We start from the raw sequence: 20,739 nt of genomic DNA, 5'->3' as shown, positions 1-20,739 counted from the left end.
GTTAGTTATTAGTAATTAGTTAGTTTTTAGTTATTTATTTATTTAGTTAGTTTGTAGTTAGTTGGTAAGTTAGTTAGTTATTAATGGGTTTGTTGGTTGGTAGGTTAGTTAGTTGTTATATAGTTGCTGGTTGGTCATTTAGTTAGTTTGTTAGTAAGTTTCTAGTTAGCTTGTTTGTTAGTTTGTTATTTAGTTAGTTTGCTTGTTATTATTAGTTGGTGTGTAGTACGTTATTAGTTGGTTGGTTAGTTAGTTCATTATTAATTGGTTGGTTGGTTGGTAGGTTAGTTAGTTGTTAGTTGGTTATTTAGTTAGTTGCTAGTAATTGGTTGGTTGGTAGGTTAGTTAGTTAGTTAGTTAGTTTTTATTTTTAAAATAAAAGATCATTCAAACTACGCTCTGGTAAGAATTCATCCACAGACCGGTAGCCAGGGGTTGGGGACCACTAGTTTAAATACTAGGATCACTAAAAGTATAAATAAATAAAATACAAAAGCCTAAACTCTTAAACTATTCAGTTTACTAAAAATTACAATATAAATACCTGATAAAAAAGCTGTACAACAACAGTAACAGTTCAACAACCCCCTATAGCTACAACTGAACACTGCGAACAACACAGAACAATGCTGGACAAAAAACAAAACAACTATTACAGTATTACAGCATATACAAATTACACATGTATATAGACAGTATATATTACATATAAGACTAATACTAAAATATCACAGTACTTGAATACTTTACCCCCTTTGAAATGAAGCTACTAAACTCAAAGCATGTGAAAACACTTCACAAATCAACAGGAGTCAGTCAACATCTGCTTGCTATGTAGTTCACCATGTTCCACCAATAAGCAAATGATTTCCTCTGTTGACTTGGCAAGTACATTTTATAATTCATCTGGATGTGAGAATGTGAAAGTGCTTGACCTATTTCCACTGCTTCACTCATGGCAGATTTGCGTTGAGATATTTTTATAGTTGACTGAAAAGCAGTGACGCGGCTGGCACAAACACTGTTGTGTTCGGCGCCTCCGCAATAATATGCCAGAGTCAGGATCTCATCTGTATTACGAAGGTAGAGATGACAATCTCGGTTTTAGCATTCGTCTGCTTTAGCACAGCCCTAAATCTTGAATATGCATCTCTCTGATATATGATCAGACGTGTTGATATGAAGTGCCTGTAAACAAAGCAATGAATTTTTATGAATCGCCTGTGCTTCAGAACTGCGTGCGGTTTGCATGCAAGTGTTCTTGTTCAGAAAATGAACAGAGCCTAATACTTACAAACTACACACTACAATATATTTGCATTTAGTTCATTAGCATGTCAGGAACATGTTGAAACATGAATATACTAATAGAAACATTAAATTATGCTAAGATATTTTGCTAAAAACATCTTAGCATCTTAGCATATTAGCGATGTAAACATGTATAACAAAATGATACCAGCATGGTTATCATGCCAGCAGTTTGAAAAAAATGATATTAGAAATATAATCTACAGTGTAAACATGTTAGTAGTGGAATAAATTATACTAGCAATGTGCTAAATAATGCTAACATGCTATGTTTACATTTCAACAACATGTTATTGCATGTCAGCAACCTGTTAAAACATAAACATACTACTTAGAAAAAATCTTAGAAATATGCTAGCCAAGCTTAATATGTTAGCAGTGTAATAACTTTGTTAAATCATGCTAGAAACATTCTAGAATATTTTCACAAAGACTTAGAAAGGTTAAACATGCTAAAGCATGCTAACTTATTGTTAAAATGTCATAAGCGTCTTGGCAACATGTTCATTGTGCACCGTGAAAGCAGAAACCACTCTAGAATCATGAAATATTGTTAAAATATTGGGCTAGAATGCTGTAAACATGCTAGCAACATGTTTAAACATGCTATAGCGGCATGATAAATTGTGCTAGCAACTTTTAAACATTATTAGTATGCTAAAAAAGTATCAAATCTGCAGCTTTAAAATGTTTTAAAACATGCTTACTAAACCCTGTAAAGCATTTTGACAAATAATGAACACATTAACAATACTCTAAAACATGCTGAGGCATTAAAGCATGCTAGCTTCATATTGAAATATGCTAGCAATTGCCAAAACATGTTACTATCTGTCTGTCTGCATTACTTTATGCACTTTAAAATTTGACATTTCAAACTTTGTCTAGCCAGCATCGAGGCTTGTTGTGTTAATTTGACACTTGATCTACTATTTACCATGTGTTTATAGTATTTAATAATAATTAAAAAATCAAACATCCTCCCAAATACATTTTACAGTTCATGAACATTTATTTAAAGTAACAATTGCGACAGAATAGCTTACACTGCCCAGCCCTGAATGTATTTTTAGCCTTTTAAATAAAGCACAACTGCTGGAATGGACAAGAAGCAGCATCGTCCAGCTTTCCTAAATATCAGATGTCGATAGGGGCCTGTCAGAACATAAAGGTCATTCTTCAGCTCTCTGGGGTAAAATGCGTCTCCCGCAGTAGGATGTCCTGCGTGAAACATGCTACTGCAGTAGCTCACATGTCAAACATACATTGCTGATGCGGCTGTGTTTCCGCAGATTTGAAATGGTTCAGGAAATGCTAACCTAATGTATTTATATTCTCTCATATCACTTATTGATCATTAAGTTGATCTAACACAAAATCTACACTTTTAAAACCTCTGGATTTATTATATAGACAAGCACTTACAGTTTTAGACTGTTTTTGTACTACTTTAAAGGTGCTGTTTACAAGTTCTTGACTCTTCTAAAGCATAAAAGTACCTTAATAAATACCATGTTTGCAGATATTTCAAAAACATGCTAAGTGAACGTTCTTGTTTATCTCAGGGTTTCTGCAGGCTCTTAAAAAGTACTAAAAAATCTCAAAATCCAAATTTCATGCCTTATATTGTATTAAATTTCTTGAAAATTTGTGTTGTAGGTCTGAAATCTTTTTTTAAAAGGTCTTAATTTTCTTTTGATCATGTATAGCTACCCAATCTGGCCAAAACCCATACAATCACCAACAATCCATCTCAATAAAACTTTAAACTTTTTATAAACACATCGAAAACAGTATATAAAGTTATAAATTAACACAAGATTAACAAACCTTGATGCTCGCTTGAGAAAGTTTGAAATGTAAAATTTTAAAGGTAATTTTTAACTCTATTTATCGTAATGGTTTAAAGGGCACATAGTTTTCCCCTTTTTTAAGATTTAATATTATGGTTGTTCTGAGTGTGCCAGTTTAGGTTCAGTTCAACACACAGTTCAGATGTTTTTATTATAATTTGTTAAAAAGTGTCATGTTGGGGGCGTTTACACAGTTTGCTGTTTTAGGGGCGTGTTGCTTCACAGTTTCGGCTTCCCGCCCAACGTAACAAGGGGGCGGAGCCAAGAGCTCCCAGTCTCTGTGTTTGCAACAGACAGGCTGACAGACAGAGAGAGAGAAGCTAAGCTAGGATCAGCATTCAGCGGTACATGTTCGACCCAGACACAGCCCAAGCAGAGAGTACAAGATCATTTGTGTCTTTGTATAGTCTTTGTTAGACTAATAACCACACACACTGAATTAACTTTGACTGAGGCATCGAATGCGCCGCGACACGGCACACCAGACACTCAGTGACGCGGCAGAAACATGAACTGTCCCGAATAGTCGCGCCACGCATTCCAGAACTCCAAGCACAGGCCTCCAATAGGGCAAACACAACGGCGCTGCAGCCGCCGAGCCGCTGACCCGAAGCTCCGCCACGTGCACCCAGACAGAAACCCACGCCCAGAACTCCGAAATGCACGGCGCCACGCAAAAGGTACAAGCGATAATTCCGATTACAGCGATAATGTGTAGAATATTGATCTTATGTTGAGCCCAATGAGCCTTTCATCTAAAAATAGAGCAAGGGTGTTTCTTGTATATCGCTTTGACTCGCACGCTGAAAATGGCGTACATGCAACAAGAAACTGTGGATATGATCGTGACGCGAGGCTGTCAATCAATATTGGTGGGCGGGGGGACCGCACTCTACGTAAAGTTGCGGTCGATCTGAAAACTGCTCCAATTGGTCCACTGCTTATATGTTGTTAAATTTGAAAAAAAAAAAAAAGGACTGTGTGTGTTTATATCACCCCAATAATGACAGTATATACACTATACTTACACACATGTCTGTCCAAACAGCTTGAAAAGTAGATTTTTAACCATAGCTGCCCTTTAAAGAAAGTTTATGTTGTAAAAAAGCGTATGGATACGAGTAGAGCTTGCTTGTTTTTACACATTATTGAAAACATTTATTTTTTTTACATTTATCATTGTATTACCAAAATATGACTATTTTAATGCATAATAGGGGCTCTTTAATTTTGACTTATTACTAAACACTATTGTTTGCTCCTTGATTTAAGACTTTTTAGACTAGAAACTAGACTGGTGTTTTTGCAGTGTAATCAGACATGGCAATCTGATGTTTTTGTTGCTATTTCATGGGAAGAAAAGATTCTGAACCTTTTACCTGCATTTTCATGAGAAATAAGCTACAGATAGTGATCCGTTATTTGTATAGAGCTGTCTAGGTCTGTAATCTGTACTTTCCGATAATAATGTAACCGTGGCCCACTTGTGAGCAGCAGGCTTTTGATTGAAGGTTATAGGGCAGCATATCAAATCATACACAGAGCGCTGAGCAGTACAGTACTGCATTCATGCCTCCTCAGCACATTGACCCTGACTGCAGGGGGACGCATGACCTGCGGCAGTCAATGAAGGAATGAAGCCATCAGATTATGTTGAGCTCTTTAGGATATAATTGCACATTCCTTCTGCTGTAGCAAAAGAGGTTTACAGGTAGTGTTCACAGCGAAATTCACACTTTTGAATTCAGAACTGCCTTATTTCTGTTTGATTTCTGGCATATTTGGTCTATTTTTAGATGTCAGAATTAGGGATACGTATAATTGAAGTCAAAATTATTCGCCCTCCTGTGAATTTTTTTTTCTTCAAATGTTTTCTAAATGATGTTTAACAGATTCAGGAATTTTTCACAGTATTTCCTACAATATTTTTTCTTCTTGAGAAAACCTTATTTGTTTTATTTTGGCTAGAATAAAAGCAGTTTTTATAACCATTTTAAGGTCAATATTATACGCCCTCTTATATGACTTGCCTAACTTGTCTAATTAACATAGTTAAGTCTTTAAATGTAACTTTAAGCTGAATACTAGTGTCTTTAAATATATCTAGTAAATTATAGTGTGCTCTCATCATGGCAAAGATAAAATAAATCAGTTACTAAAAATAAGTTATTAAAACTGTTATGTTTAGAAACGTTGTTATGTGTAGAAATGAATGTTTGAAAAATCTTTCCGTTAAACAGAAACAGAAATTATTAATAGGATAGGATGTTGATAATGTCGTCATCGGTCAAATAATGAAATTAAGCAGATATCTCTAACTAGATAAATGATGAATAAATGTTGCTGTTTGTTAATAATTCAACAGGGCTATTAATTTCGACTTAAACTGTATATATCGATGCCTATATTGATTTTAAGGGATAAATGCTGTTTTTAATAATATCGTCATCTATCGAATGATTCAATTCAATTCACCTATATTTGTATAGCGCTTTTACAATGTAGATTTTGTCAAAGCAGCTTCACATAGAAGATTATAGTAAATTAAAACAGTGTCAGTTCAGTTTTCAGTGTTTAAGTTCAGTTCAGTTTAGCTCAGTTCAGTGTGGTTTAATAATCACTACTCAGAGTCGAAACACTGAAGAGCAAATCCATCAATGCGCAGCTCTACAGATCCCAAACCATGCAAGCCAGTGGTGACAGCGGCAAGGAAAAAACTTCACCAATTGGCGAAAGAGAAAATTTAAAAAACCTAGAGAAAAACCAGGTTCTGTTGGGCATGACCATTTCTCCTCTGGCCAAACGTCTTGTGCAGAGCTGCAGTCTAGATGCCGGAGGCTGGAGAATGCTGGATCTCAGCGAAAACTCGTCTGTCCCTGGAGCATCACAGAAATCAGTCTCATGCTCTCCACTCCTCCATCACCACCACAGCAGCTGTTCAGGAAACGGCCTGGTCCAGGAAATGGAAACCTTGGGATCATCTCGTCGCTGGTCTTGGATTGAATCAGTGGCACTAAGGGCCACGGGATGAGTATCCCCAGTTGGAAATAGAGAATAAAGAGAATAATTAGCATAGCTGCTGTTCATGATGTATTTACACACAAGTGTATGCTTTACTAAAAAGATAGGTCTTTAATTTAGTTTTGAATTGGGCGAATGCCTCTGACATTATCAGGAAGGCTATTCCAGAGTTTAGGAACCATAAATGAGAAGGCTTGACCTCCTTTACTTGACTTTGCTGTTCTAGATATTACCAGAAGCCCTAAATTTTGAGATCTTAAAGAGCGATTTTAGCGAAACAGAAGGTTGGTTAGATAAACAGGAGCTAGATTATTTAAAGCTTTATAGGTGAGAAGCAATATTTTAAATTCAATACAAAACTTAACAGGCAGCCAGTGTAAGGAGGATAAAATTGGGATGATATGATCATATTTTCTTGACCTGGTAAGAACTCTGGCAGCTGCATTTTGTACTAGCCGAAGTTTGTTAATAGAGGATGCTGGGCAGCCAGTAAATAGATCATTAGAGTAATCTAGCCTAGAGGTCCTAAAAGCATGGACTAGCTTTTCTGCATCTGTGATGGATAGCATACTTCGTAACTTAGCAATATTTCTCAGATTAAAAAAGGCAGTTTTTGTGACATGGGATATATGATTTTCAAAAGTTAAATTGCTGTCTAATATGACACCCAGATCTTTTATAATAGAGCTAATTGTAGGTAGAGTTGTGAGATTTGCTGTGTACAAGATTTAGGCCCAATAAGCAATAATTCTGTTTTGTCTGAAATTAAATTAAGCCAATATCTTAACCAGATAAATTATGTATCATTTCTGCTTTTTGAATCACTGTTATATTTAAAAATGCGCATCAAAATAGGTCAATACATAGCTGCTGCCTGTGAAAATGGCAGTTTTGTTTTTGCTCTTAGCTGTCAGGAGTGACACCGTTCTTCTCTGACCTTTGGCATTCTCCTCTGGCATTTTCTCTCATTAGATATGTTCTTTTTTTATTTTTTAGGTCATTCTCTATAGACTCTAGATATAGTTGTATTTAAAAATCTCAGTAGATCAGCAATTTCAGAAATACTCAAGCCTGGCACCAACAACCATGCTATGCTCAAAGTCACTTATTTCTTACCCATTCTGAAGCTTATGGCTCATTTTCACTGACTGGTACAGTTCGGTACGGTTCGGGTCGGTACGGGTCACCTTTATCAGGCTTGCGTTTGTATGACATGCGTGGTGTGTGACAGAAAGTTTCAGTCAACGTCCTTTTACGTCCGTTAAGAGGATTTTATCCAGGTTTTGTCCGAGCAATGATATATTAGAAGGCACCTTAAAGTAGCACTTCACTTTTATTTGGAAATAGACAAATTTTACAAGTCGCTAAAGTTAATTAGAAAAGTTTAAACATTTTTTAATCCATTTAGCTGATCTCCAGGTCTGGCAGGGGGCACGTTTAGCTTAGCTTAGCATAAAGCTTTGAGTTGGATTTGACCAGGTGTGGGCAAACTTGATCCTGGAGGGCCGGTGTCCTGCATAGTTTAGCTCCAACCCTATTCAAACAGACCTCCCTATAGAGTTCAAGTGATCTTGAAGACACTGATTAGTTTGTTCAGGTGTGTTTGACTAGTGTTGGAACAAAACTCTGCAGGGACACCGGCCCTCGAGGATCAAGTTTGCCTATCCCTGGATTAGACTGTTAGCATCTAGCTCAAAAATGTAAAAAAAATAATTTAGATAATTTTTCAATTTTAAACCTGACTTTTTTTTATGTCATATAACAAATGCTAATGGTCTAATCCAATGCAATGATCTATGCTAAGCTAAGCTAAAAGGGCTCCCACAGACCAAGAGATCTGCTAAATGGATTAAAAAAATGGTAAAACTCAACTGTTTACCTCTAGGAGAGTTGTAAAATTAGCATGCTTCCAAAAAGTAGCGATAAAAACCACAACGTAACTACAGAAGAGTCAAGCTAAAAATCAGAAAATGATAAAAAAATTGAAATAAGATGCTAATTGTCTAATCCAATTCAATAATCTATGCTAAGCTAAGCTAAAATTGCTCTAGCCAGACCCAGAGGTAATGTTCCTTTAAACTGAGCAATCCCAGTCATGATGTTGATGGATTTCTCCTTTACTTTTGCGTTCACAGACTAAAATAACAAAATGAATTGAGTACAGCGCCTAATGCTTTTATCAGGCCAGAGTGAACCAGGCCAGTCAAGGTCACCGTCTGCTCTAGCAAATTACCTCGGGACGGTGGATATCTTCCCTCATTACTCAGACACCAGATCTGAAGGTAATAGTGGAGGAGAGATGAACTTAGGAGGCAGTGAATGAGATTTTAAGGGGGGCTTGTATTTCATCTCAGCTTAGAGACCAAACAGAAACCCAATCATTCTCCCTGGAACAAAGTTCGACTTTGAGAATGGAAAGGACATCAGGGGAAGACCAGAAATAAAAACAAAAGAGCCCGTTCATGTTAGAAAATGATGAAAAACCTGATAGCCGGGCTGTCTGTCTGGTGATTTTGAAGGTTTACTCTTCAAAATTGCTTGCGTCAGAATGGTGCCCTTTAAAATGAACAGAAGGTCCACATTCAGCCTCCCATTCTGGTTTAATTAGTCTTCCCAGGACGGACAGTTAGACTATTCATCTTTAAAGCATCTCAGACACGTTAACATGTCCTCTGTGCTCTTGATTTTGTGCAAGTACTTCATCTACAACATGTAATCGTTGAAGAGCACTCGGAAATGAGAAAAGAGGCTTTGAGCAACAGAAGCAGATGTGTGTTTTCAGTGTGGGATAAGTTGCTTTAAAAATGTAATAAATTACAAATGACTGACTACTACTGGAAAATAGAATTCTTATTACATTAATAATTAAAGCTGCAAGCAGCAATGTAAGGGACCTCGCACCCGGGCACCCCGCCGCCTGGTGGCCTTAGGATGACAGAGAACGGCGAACAAAAATAATTTAAACCGAAATATATTTTTAAAAAACTCTTAGAAATCACCAATTTATGCCAAACTTCCTTCTGTCAGCAGGTGGCACTATGACTGTGACTCAATATTGGCATGTAGTTGTCTTCAAGAGAGGAATTCTATCAACCTATGAAGTTGCAGATCAGACACTGTGCGGTTGAGTTATAGGTACTTCCTTTTGCATGGCGAAACACAAGTTTGCCATGCCACCATGGACACGCCATTCGGCGAAAACACTAGGGCTGCGTCTGAAACCGCTTAATACTCAGTGGGTACTGCATTTGAATTTAAACGTACTACTCGGCCATTAGAAAAAAGTACGTTCTATACAGTATGTATGTGAAAAGTATGAATGGAATTCGGATGACTACATCCGCCATTTTGTCATGGTCACAAGACCTACCTCCGTCAGTTGCATCATTTCATTCCTATTCATGAATTCTCTCGCGGGACATCATGGGATAGCGCAGCGTGTATGGGATGCACACTCTAGAATCTCGCCGGAAGTAGTAAGTTATTCGGGTACTTCTTGCATACTGATTTTCGGATTCTATAAATTCGGACATACTACTTTGCTGGCGTATTGATTTTAGTGTACTATATGGTATGGAAGTATGCAGTTTCGGACGCAGCCTAGATCTTTACAACATATCTTTGCTAGAGCATTCAGGAGACACCAACCTAATTTGTTGCTGATACAATAAAATTTGTAGGAGGAATATGTTACAATGTACAATGTAATTTCCAGTTGCCAGCAGTTGGCGCTATAAATGTGTTATAAAAACTTCTTGTTTCGTGGCGAATCACCAAAGTTTGCGAGGCCGCCACGGACAATAACCAATTTCAGTGTTGATCTGATAAAATTCCTAGGAGGAGTTTGTTAAAATACAACGCCTGGAAATGGCAAAAACTGCACTTTTCCAGTGCAGTAAGTTTAAAATATCTGACTTCCTGTTGGGTTTGAGATTTTGCCCTAAGAGACCTTTTTGTAGGTTTCGACATTTGACCTGTGTGCCAATTTTCGTACAAGTGCGTGAATTGTAGCTTTGGGGCCAGTCCGTCAAACATGCATAGATGGTACTGTCAAGCCATTTTGCTACACCCACTTCTGAAATCTATAACAAGCATTAAATTTCTGCCACTTTTGGGGCATGTGCAAAGTTTAGTGAGTTTTCGGGCATGTTTAGACCCTCAAAATCCCGATTTATTCCAGAGAAGAAGAAGAAGAAGAAATGAAGCAATTCCAATAGGGCCTACCCTATTACTAATTACTTCGAAGTTACATTTAAAACGTGACTCTCCTGCCACACGGATTTGGCTGGAGACAAACAACTTCCCCTGGAGAACAAGATAAGGAGACACTCTGAATTCCTGCTCCCTGTTTCAAGGACACCTGTTGAGATTCTACAGGCTCACACACACACACACACACACACACACACTCACACATGTACACCTCTCTCATCTGACCTGTCTTCCCCTGAAATGGGTGATATTTGTGTGCGATCCAAGGCGTCCATAATTAATGTTATTAGTTATTATTAGTGGCGGCACAGTGCCTCTCGCCTCACAGGTTTTATAAATAAGAGTATTGGCATCACAGAGGGTAGCACGATCGCCACACAGCAAGAAAGTCACTCATTCGAGTCCTGGCTGGACCATTTGGCATTTCAGTGTGGAGTTTGCATGTTCTCCCTACATTTCCTCTGGGTTCTCCAATTTCTCCCACAGTCTAAACACATGCACTATAGGTGAATTGGTAAACTAAATTGACCATAGAGTGTGTGTGTGTGTGTGAATGTGAGAGTTTATGTGTGTTTCCAAGTACTAAGTTGCGGCTGGAAGGGCATCCGCGGTGTGAAACTTATGCTAGAAAAGTTGGCGGTTCATTCCGCTGTGTCGACCCCTAATAAATAGGGACTAAGCCACAGGAAAATTAATGAATGAATTATTAGTTGTATTTTGAATAATGATAAAATTTTTAGTCTAAAATTTCGATTTAAATCTCAAAATGAATGTTTAAAGTACAACATTTCATACACAGCCAGTATGTTGGCATATCAAAACACTAATTTCAATACTTATTATGGTGTAAAAATATTAATGCACATTTATTGTGGTATGGTTCTGGTTGAAAAAAAGACAAATCCACGTCAACGTATACAGATAGTTGATGTAGTAGCGGAGTCAGGCTGTCTGGCAGAGATGGAGATCTGGCTGCTCCTCTTTCATCCACACTCCCTATGAAACCACTACAAAGAACTCAATTAACACATGCAGCCTTGCTCCTCTTCTTCCCAGCTGAGGAAAGCCTTGGGATAAAAGCGTCAAGATTATGGGATTCTCGCGTGAATCCAAGTTAAAAGAGGGAGCTGAGGAGAATATTCATCACCATTTGGTGTGGTTGCGTTTGGAAGTCAGCCTTTTGGGAAACGGTAGACCAGTCGACAGCAGGGACTTGAGATTTCTGGAGCAGATTCAAATCAGTTCTTGAATTAGATTCCAGAGACCTAGAAATGCCCTAACAACCAGATCGCAACTACTGTATATAACACCCATTCAGATTACATAAGAAAGGCTCTCCAAAAATGCACCATCAGCTGCTGTAATGATTAACATTGTTTGCTGGTGGTGAAATCATAATGGGCGTCTCTAAAATATAGTAACATCATAGATAAAGGTATATGTTTCTTTAAGAATTTTAATTAATATCTCCTTCTAGAGCTTTCAATCTACAACCACTGAACTCGGCTCAGATGTTCAGGATTTCCGACCTTGGTATGTAATAAATTTTATAACTGATCAGACTTATGATTTGGGTTTAAACTAGGGCTGTCAACAATGATGAAATCCTGAATTCTTAAATATAAGCAAACTTTGAATTATCTTAGAATTATAAAATGCAATACTTATAGGATCTATGCGCAAAAGCATTAAGAGCGTGTCTGAATCAACTTTTGCTATTTTAGTGACGGAAAAATCAGATTTGCGCCGTGGCGCATGGTTTAACGGGGTTGAGCTTATTTTCGTAATGAGTTATAGGTGTGTTTTGAGAATAAACCAATCAGAGTTTCATCTCACATTCCCTATAAGACTCAGTTGTGTTGCGCCATAGTGCATTTGCTATTTACATGACGGACTTTATAAGTGGAAAAACTGAACACTTCACTAGCAAGAAAAAAGTTTTACATAAAAAAGTGCTTTACATAAACAGTTTATTCCTGTTTATGTAAAGCACTTTGAATTGCCACTGTGTATGAAATGTGCTATATAAATAAACTTGCCTTGCCTTTAATAAAACAAATATAAATATGCATATAATAAATAATACTGCTTAAAATGATAACATTATACCAAAGCAAATTGTTATGAGTAATCTGAAAAAGACCCCCGAGACGAAGAAGGCATGGAGGTGGTGGTTTTTATATTCATGTAGGCTAGAAAATAATAATTTTTGTAATATTTTAATAAGTTAATTCTTTTTCATATGTAAAGATATTTGCTTATTGCTGTACATTCTGTGTGTATTAAGCAGTGTGTAAGCGAGGTGCACAACTAACGCGCTCTGCGCTGGACTGCTTTGATCTGGTCATTCGAAAAATCTATTAGTTCTTTAAAATATATAAATATCAAAAAGTTACACATTTCTGTGAGATAGCATTGGTTAACCAGTACAATATTAATATGTTAGCACAATGTTAAAGCTACTAGCCACATGCTAGTTGATTTGACTTTTCAAACAGCTTTTATTATAAACTTTCACCCATGACTTTGTCAAACCAGAATTTAGGTTTATCGTCAAACTTTTCCCATCTATTTATCAACTCTGTTCTCCAGTGGATCACGTCGGGGTCACCAAAATTACATATGCATCCCCTGTTGCCTTTGTACATACATGTTCTAGTTTGTTGACATTTTCTGTAGGCTGTGTTCTGCCATCTTGAATTTATTATCTCATGTTTCATTCCCTTGAGATATGGGAGAATGTTCTTTGCCGGTTTATTTATTTATTTATTTATTTATTTTAATGTCATGTATGTTGAGATTGTGACGCCTTTATTATGCAGATCTACAGAGAATGCAGATTAAAATAGAAACCATTTGAATGTCTAACTTGTCACAATATGGATCACAGTTGTCTGATTCACTTTGTTTGTGTGGCTCTAAAGCTAGTTGCCTTTAAAGATTTATATTAAAACAACACTTTATAAAATTACTCATTATTATGTAGGATTGTTCAGTCTTATGTTGTTCCAACCTGTAGTTAGTTAGTTAGTTAGTTAGTTAGTTAGTTAGTTAGTTAGTTAGTTAGTTAGTTAGTTAGTTAGTTTGTTTGTTTGTTTGTTTGTTTGTTTGTTAGTTGATGCATCATTTGAGCAGTGGGAAAAAGAGTGCTGAAAAATCATACCTAAGTGAAAGTACCATTACTTGCTTAAAATGTAGTGCTAGTAGAGTAAAAGTATCTGTTGTAAATACTACTCAAGTATGAGTAAAAAGTAGACCTTTCAAAAGTCCTCAGGAGTAGAGTAGTGAGTATTATGCTGTTAAAAGCTGATGCATTTAAGTAACCTGTGAATGTGTGTAAACGTAACAGTCTGTAGTGCATCTAGTTATTGTCCAGCAGACACACAACATCATTAAATGCTAATATGAGGTTAGATTTAGGTCGTGACGTCAGGTGAACAAAATTCAATGCCTAGCCAGCGTCTAAGGACAACGTTTTTTAGACATCCAATAATGATGTCAAATGACGTTGATATTTGATTGATTTTAGGTTGTGTTGGAAAGTGACCAAAATCCAACGCTGAGCCAACATCTTAAACCAGCATCATATTGATGTTAAATACTGACATTTTTTTTCGTCAGGTATGGCAACCAAAATCCACCATCTGTTAGACGTCATAGTGGTAACATCCACACAACTTCAAGCTTTATCATCATTAAATGTTGATATTTGGTTGATTTTAGGTTGTGTTGGAAAGTGACCAATATCCAACGTCAAGCCAACATCTTCAACCAGCATCATATTGACGTTGATTACTGACATTTACTCGTTAGTTATGGTAACCAGAATCCAACAGACTAGACGTCAGGTAGACGTCATAGTGGTAACGTCCACACAACGTCAAGCTCTGACATCATTAGACGTTTGGTTGATTTAAGGTTGGATTTTGGACATTGACGTCGGCCTGATGTTGAGTTCTGACATCAAAACAATTTTCATTTACAAACAAAATGCAACGTCCCCACAGCATTGAGGTGCGACGTCAATCTAACATCATGTTGACATCTTGTGCCTGCTAGGTTTTTAAGGCCATTTCAGTCATCATATAGTAAACATCTGTCATCTTCTGTCTCTTGGTCAATGCATGTAAAGATTTTGGACATCTTCTTGGACACTTTTATCGCTACCAAACAGTTTGCAGCAATTATAAATCGCCCATGTCTTGAGGTAGTTCATTATGAGGCGATTTTACCTTCTATGTGCAATTTGATTGGACTTGCAAGACTGAAAGAAATAATAATGTAGTGACTGCAGGTTGAAGGAAGGTAGTTGAGTAAAACTACCGATACTGCAGTAAAAATGTATTAAAGAGGATAGTAAAAATATTCATTTTAAAAAAGTAAATTACAATTCCTGAGAAAAACTGCTCAATTACAGTAGTTTGAGTATGCGTAATTCTTTATACCATGTCATATGACTTAATTACAAAACTAACAATATAATATATTGAAAATCTATTTTTTTGTTTATTTTTTTTCTCTTTTCTAAATAATTAATGACATTATTTTTATTTTTTAGCAAACTGTCGTGAGTATGCCTTACTCTTTTCTGCCTTGACTGTGTTATAAGGTTTACACTACATATTAATGAGGAGCTTGAATACTGATGATGCTCAATCAGTCTCTTTTAAAAGGTTGGAGGTCAAGCTCAGTTCTCTTGCTGCTGATTACAAAACGTACTGTGCAAGAGAAAATCTGTTCTTTTGAATATATTTATATAAATGTATATAAATCCCCAGGAAACCTTTGACATTTGTGATGACCAGACGATGGTGAATTTAGCGTGGTAATCATTATTCATTAAATGTATTATTAACTGAAATATTTTGCATGTGGTTATAATGCAGAACTGAAAAGCTGTACAGGGTAAAATGTTCTCATAGATATTTAGAGTTAAAATGAAAAATGTACAAATGAAGAGATTATTTTACCACTACACACCACACCAGTTCTGGATCACCCATGATATATATATCTACTTCTTATTCTCACAAACATTGTTTAGTCTTGTTTGCTCTAACATTACAAAGCATATTGTTGTTTAGGCTTTCCATGTTTGTTGACCCTTGCCTAGTCACGGGCAAAGCTAGGCTTCAAGAAACACTGAAACAGTTAAAGCAAAAGTTTCGAAACGATTCGAAAGCCATCTCTACAGTGACACCTAGTGGCCTTGTTTTAATGTAGCAGTGAGCGGTGAGAGTTCTTGACTATCATGCCAAGATAATAGACTTAATCCCTGGGTGATGCAATTTTAGATGTTAGTTTTTAAATACTCTTCTTGTGATGGGTTTTGTTTTAACATTGGTCTGACATCCTAATCAAAACTGAACAAACTGAACTTGGTCATAAAAAAGTAACATTATTGAAATACATTCATTTCAGAGTATTTGTACAAATCAGAATTCGAACTTGGGCCATTTGCAGCACAGTTACTCTGTGCACATGCACAGTCCATTAGAATATAGAGATGTTTTCTGACCCTGTCAGTCAAACGCAGATTCGCCAGGTCTCGAAAAACTTCTGAAATGACCTTAGTCATGTGACCTGGGTGTTTCGAATCACCTTAGTCAAGCAACCTGGGTGATTCAAATCACCTTAGCCACGTTACCTGGGTATTTCAAATCACCTAAGTCACATGACCTGGGTGTTACAAATCACCTTAGTCACGTGATCTGGGTGTTTCGCATCACCATAGTCACATGATCTGGGTGTTTCGAATCACCTTAGCCATGTGACCTTGGTGTTTAAATCACCTTAGTCACATGACCTGGGTGTTTCGAATCACCTTAGTCACATGACCTGGGTGTTTCGAATCACCATAGTCACATGACTTGGGTGTTTCGAATCACCTTAGTCACATGACCTGGGTGTTCCGAATCACCTTAGTCACGTGACCTGGGTGTTTCAAGTCACCTTAGCCACATGACTTGGGTGTTTCGAATCACCCTAGTCATGTGACCTTGGTGTTCTGAATCACCTTAGTCACGTGACCTGGGTGTTTCAGATTATGCTTCGGTGCAGTGTTTCGAAACACTTGCGCTTCGGGATCTCGACACTGTGGTGAAACTTCAGTTTCACACCAGCCATCCCAACCCTTGACTTGTTTCCTTGTTTATGTTCTTTTGCCACCTGTACCAACCTATTTGCCTGTGACCTCTACTACGCTTCTAGGTTACCGTCATTACATCGTTTGACCATTGCCTTCCTGAAGATTCTTAATAAAACTGTTGTCACCACAACTCCCATTGGTTACAATTAGTCTGACTGTCATTTTCTGAAAAAAACAACAACTCTAAATTAAACTTAAAATTCTGATATGCAAGACCATTATTGACCTTATTCTTCAATGCCAAATATTTTGCGTTTCTTTTAGAACTTTCGATTTGGTTGCCTATGGGATAAATGACTAGGAATAAGAAACGGTCAAACTGCTTGCTCTACAAACAAGTGTGTTCATGACTATACATAAAAAGAAGAACATTATTATAAGAAAATATCACTTTGCAACATCAACCAGCTGTTATTAATGTCTAAATTAGACCGGAAGTCTAGAGCCAAAAAGATTCCAAGGCTGTGTCCGCTCGTACGTGACGAATTAGGTCAATAGAATAAAACAAATAATAGTGTTTTACTCAAAGCTATACAGTACCTAATAAATGCAGTGAATACAAACAAGCTGTTGAGTGGCCCCTGATCCCCTTAAAGCCGTAATAGATCAATGTATTTGCTTTTTAAAGTAATTTAATTCACTTTGTCTCCTTCACAGCCGACCAGCGAGGATGATCTCTGCCCGATCTGCTATGCACACTCCATATCAGCCATCTTCAAGCCCTGCTCCCACAAATCCTGCAAGTAAGTTGCTGCCAACATCCTCTTGACAGCTCTATCTTCCATTCATTGCTCCATTTAGGAGATTTACACCATGCTCTGAAACGCTTCAGTGGGAATTGCTAAAGCTCAAAGTTTATTCTATGTTTTTATGCATACATTACTGTACGAGCGTAGTTGAGCCCGCTGATTTTTAAAGTAATTTGTAAATAAATTAACTTAAAGTAGCTTTAAAAGTAATTTGATCCTTATAAAGTACCTGCTGGAGTTTTGTTTCCTTCCCAAAAATTTCCATTAATTGTTTTAAATAATATGGGTAATATACTCTCCCACATTGTTTTTTTGCTGTCTTCAGTAGATTGTTGGTCTTCATCAAATGGTGACACCTTCTGGATAAAGTAGCGCAAAACCATTTAAAAGTGCATGTCAGACGCAATTTGTCCAGACGGTTAAATAAAGTGTGCTGAGCTCATGAAGAGTTGATGATAAATTTCATGTCACAAAGATATGGTAGTCTAAAATGTGGGACCTTATAAGTAGTGGTAATACTTTAAAGCTGTTTAATCAATATATAGTATAAAAAATTAAATGGGAGAAGGGCTAAAGCCTGGTTTATACTTCTGCGTCAAGTGATCGGCGTGACCCACGGCACATGCAACGCACGTAGTTGTGCATTTATACTTCTGCGTGCTGTTTCTGTCGTTCTGCATTAACACTTCCGAAACGCTATTTGGCAGTTGGTGTTAATGTTCCTCTGTGTCGAGTTTCTTCGCTGGTGTTTTGTTCTTTCTGAACGCTTCCTTAATGTACAAGTGGCTCAAACTCGCTCATTTTGAGGCAGGAACCGGCAGACGTGCAACAACTTTAACTATAAGGTAAACACAAAACAAAACTTTCCATCCGGACCTCCTTCACGGGACTTGTACACTTGTAAACAATCGCTCTATCAGGCTCGCGCGGCTCTCGTCCCGCCCAGGCTCGTCAGCGCTACCAAGCCGACTGTAATGAAGTTTACGGCCCTTTGGCCGCCGGGAAGAAGGAGGCGGAGAACCGACGGAGTTTTAAAATGATTTATTAATAATAATGACGGCAGCTCCTCACGGAGACTGCCATTTAAATCAAAACAAACGGACGGCAGCTCCTCGCGGAGACTGCCGTCAAACTGAAAGCAAAAGTAAAATAACATGCCCGGGCCCGGTCCTCTCTCGGCTTCCTCTGCCATCGGTCCTCCTTTTATGGTCCAGAGCTCCTTCCGTGGGATCCGAGGCAGGTGCGCACCGCACGTGTATCCACTCACGCGGTGGCCTCACCCCGTTCCCACGGCTCTCGGCCACGCCCCCTCGCCACATACCCCCATCTCCCATCACAGGCCGGGGGCACCCCGTGGCTGTGCATACTCCGGGGGGGGGGTTTGGCGCCACAGCACCCGCGAGACCTATATGAGACGGGCCGAGAGAAAAGGAGATGGAAAAAAAAGGAGGAAAGACAGAGTCGACCGAGAAAGGGGAGAGAGGAAAAAAAAAATAAAAATTGGGGTTCGGTTCTCCAGACACGCTGCCACTCTCGGTCCTCCACCAGCTGAGAGATGCGACGACGTGCTGGGAGCCCTGTGGAGGAATCTATCCACCCGTCCGTCTTCTGGCGTCCGGCGGCGGTTCTCCTGGCTGGCTGGCGGCATTTCTGGTCTCCTGCTCCGCTCCCGCTTCGGTGGATGGATGCAGGCTTTGGCGTCATGGCGGATCGCGGCGACTCCCCCGGGTTCTGTGGGATGGCTCCCTTCAGCTCTTTCCCTTCCGGTGGTGAGCCCCGCGTCCCCTGCTCCTCCCCATGCTGGGAGACGGCAGCAGGCAAATCCTTTCCTCGCCAGCCTCAGGCCGCCCCGGCACTCTGGGCAGACGAACGGGTTTCTCCCCCACTCGGGTTAACTCCCGAACACTCGCCCCCTCTCTCAGCGGCGAGGGCATCTGGACAACGCGTCCCTCCTTCTCCCGGGTTTCGGCACCACTGTAATGAATTTACGGCCCTTTGGCCGCCGGGAAGAAGGAGGCGGAGAACCGACGGAGTTTTAAAATGATTTATTAATAATAATGACGGCAGCTCCTCACGGAGACTGCCATTTAAATCAAAACAAACGGACGGCAGCTCCTCGCGGAGACTGCCGTCAAACTGAAAGCAAAAGTAAAATAACATGCCCGGGCCCGGTCCTCTCTCGGCTTCCTCTGCCATCGGTCCTCCTTTTATGGTCCAGAGCTCCTTCCGTGGGATCCGAGGCAGGTGCGCACCGCACGTGTATCCACTCACGCGGTGGCCTCACCCCGTTCCCACGGCTCTCGGCCACGCCCCCTCGCCACACCGACCAATCACAGAGCTTGCGCTACACGTCGTTGTGATGTGTAGTTACATTTTTTGAGAGGTGCACGTCAGCGATGTCCACGGCGTAGGGCTATGCGTCAACACGTAGGCTGTGTCGAAGCATATGTGTGCGCTTGGCACAGAAGTATAAATCAGCCTTAAGGGGTAGAATTGAGACTGGCCCTAAGCAAACATCCATATAACTACAACAAATGCTTTCTCAACCGCTGTTTTCTCACTGCTGACATTTTTGTTCCTCATCTTTAACTGAGAAGAAAGATCGCAGGACATAGTTACGTATTCACTGACAAAAACTTGGCCACTTCTCTCAAAATCAAACCAGTTTCTTGCCAGTTTATCGCATGTGTGTTTTTCCCCTCATTCTAGTGAAGCGTGCCTAGGCTCTCTTTTAATGATTAAATGTCAGCGACGGACCGTCCCTCACTCACTCTCTCTTTTATTCCAGGGCCTGCATCAATCAGCACTTGATGAATAACAAGGACTGCTTCTTCTGCAAGGCCACCATAACTGGAGTGGATGATTACACCAAACCATTCGCCTCTTAGTATGCCCTACACACACTCAACATCTATATCTACACTTTCCCCCGAAGACTTCACCTCAAAAACACACACACACATATATATCTGTATATATATATTCAGGTCGGACTCATGGTTTCCACTCAGACCTTTACGTCCATGTTTGGTCACCCTGGTGTTGCTGTTGGTTCTGCCAGTGCTTCACCCAGTCTGTTCTGGCGAATAATCAAAAACATTTTGTGGTCTGACGAATGGAACGAGGCCTTGCAAGGCAATAGTTCTTCCAGATGTCTGAGTGATGAATGGATGAGATCCTGTTTAGAGCCTTCTGGAGGAGCGGCAGACGATCTGAGGAAACTCTAAATCTACACTAAGTTCAATGATTCATTTAGTTGATTAATTTAATTTAAGGTAAATGGTTGCAAACAATGTAAATGGGATGAATTTAACCAAACAAATTAAATTTGAGTAATGTTTAACTTCATTTATTTGTTTAAATTCAGCCTGTATACATTGTTTCTCACTAGGTAACTTAAAAAAATTGAGTAAATCCAATGAATCATTTGATTCAGTGTAATCTC

At 38.9% G+C, this 20,739-nt stretch overlaps 1 protein-coding gene across 1 annotated transcript in view; it reads left to right on the top strand.

Annotated features, from left to right (window-relative positions):
• The window catches only part of rnf123 (ring finger protein 123), a 237,633-nt gene extending 216,894 nt beyond the window's left edge, over positions 1-20,739 (top strand). Inside the window, exons 38-39 of the mRNA XM_087304671.1 lie at positions 17,203-17,288; positions 20,083-20,739. Of these exons, the coding sequence (XP_087160797.1) occupies positions 17,203-17,288; positions 20,083-20,182 (186 nt within the window). The 3' untranslated portion in view covers positions 20,183-20,739. The remainder of the gene's footprint in view (positions 1-17,202; positions 17,289-20,082) is intronic.

The sequence above is a fragment of the Danio rerio genome, chromosome 22 (genome assembly GCF_052040795.2).
Source record: "Danio rerio strain M-AB ecotype USA chromosome 22, GRCz13ab, whole genome shotgun sequence".
NCBI lineage: Eukaryota > Metazoa > Chordata > Actinopteri > Cypriniformes > Danionidae > Danio > Danio rerio.
The sequence above is the reverse complement of the archived record's forward strand: the minus strand, read 5'-3'. Positions and strand labels throughout refer to the sequence as shown.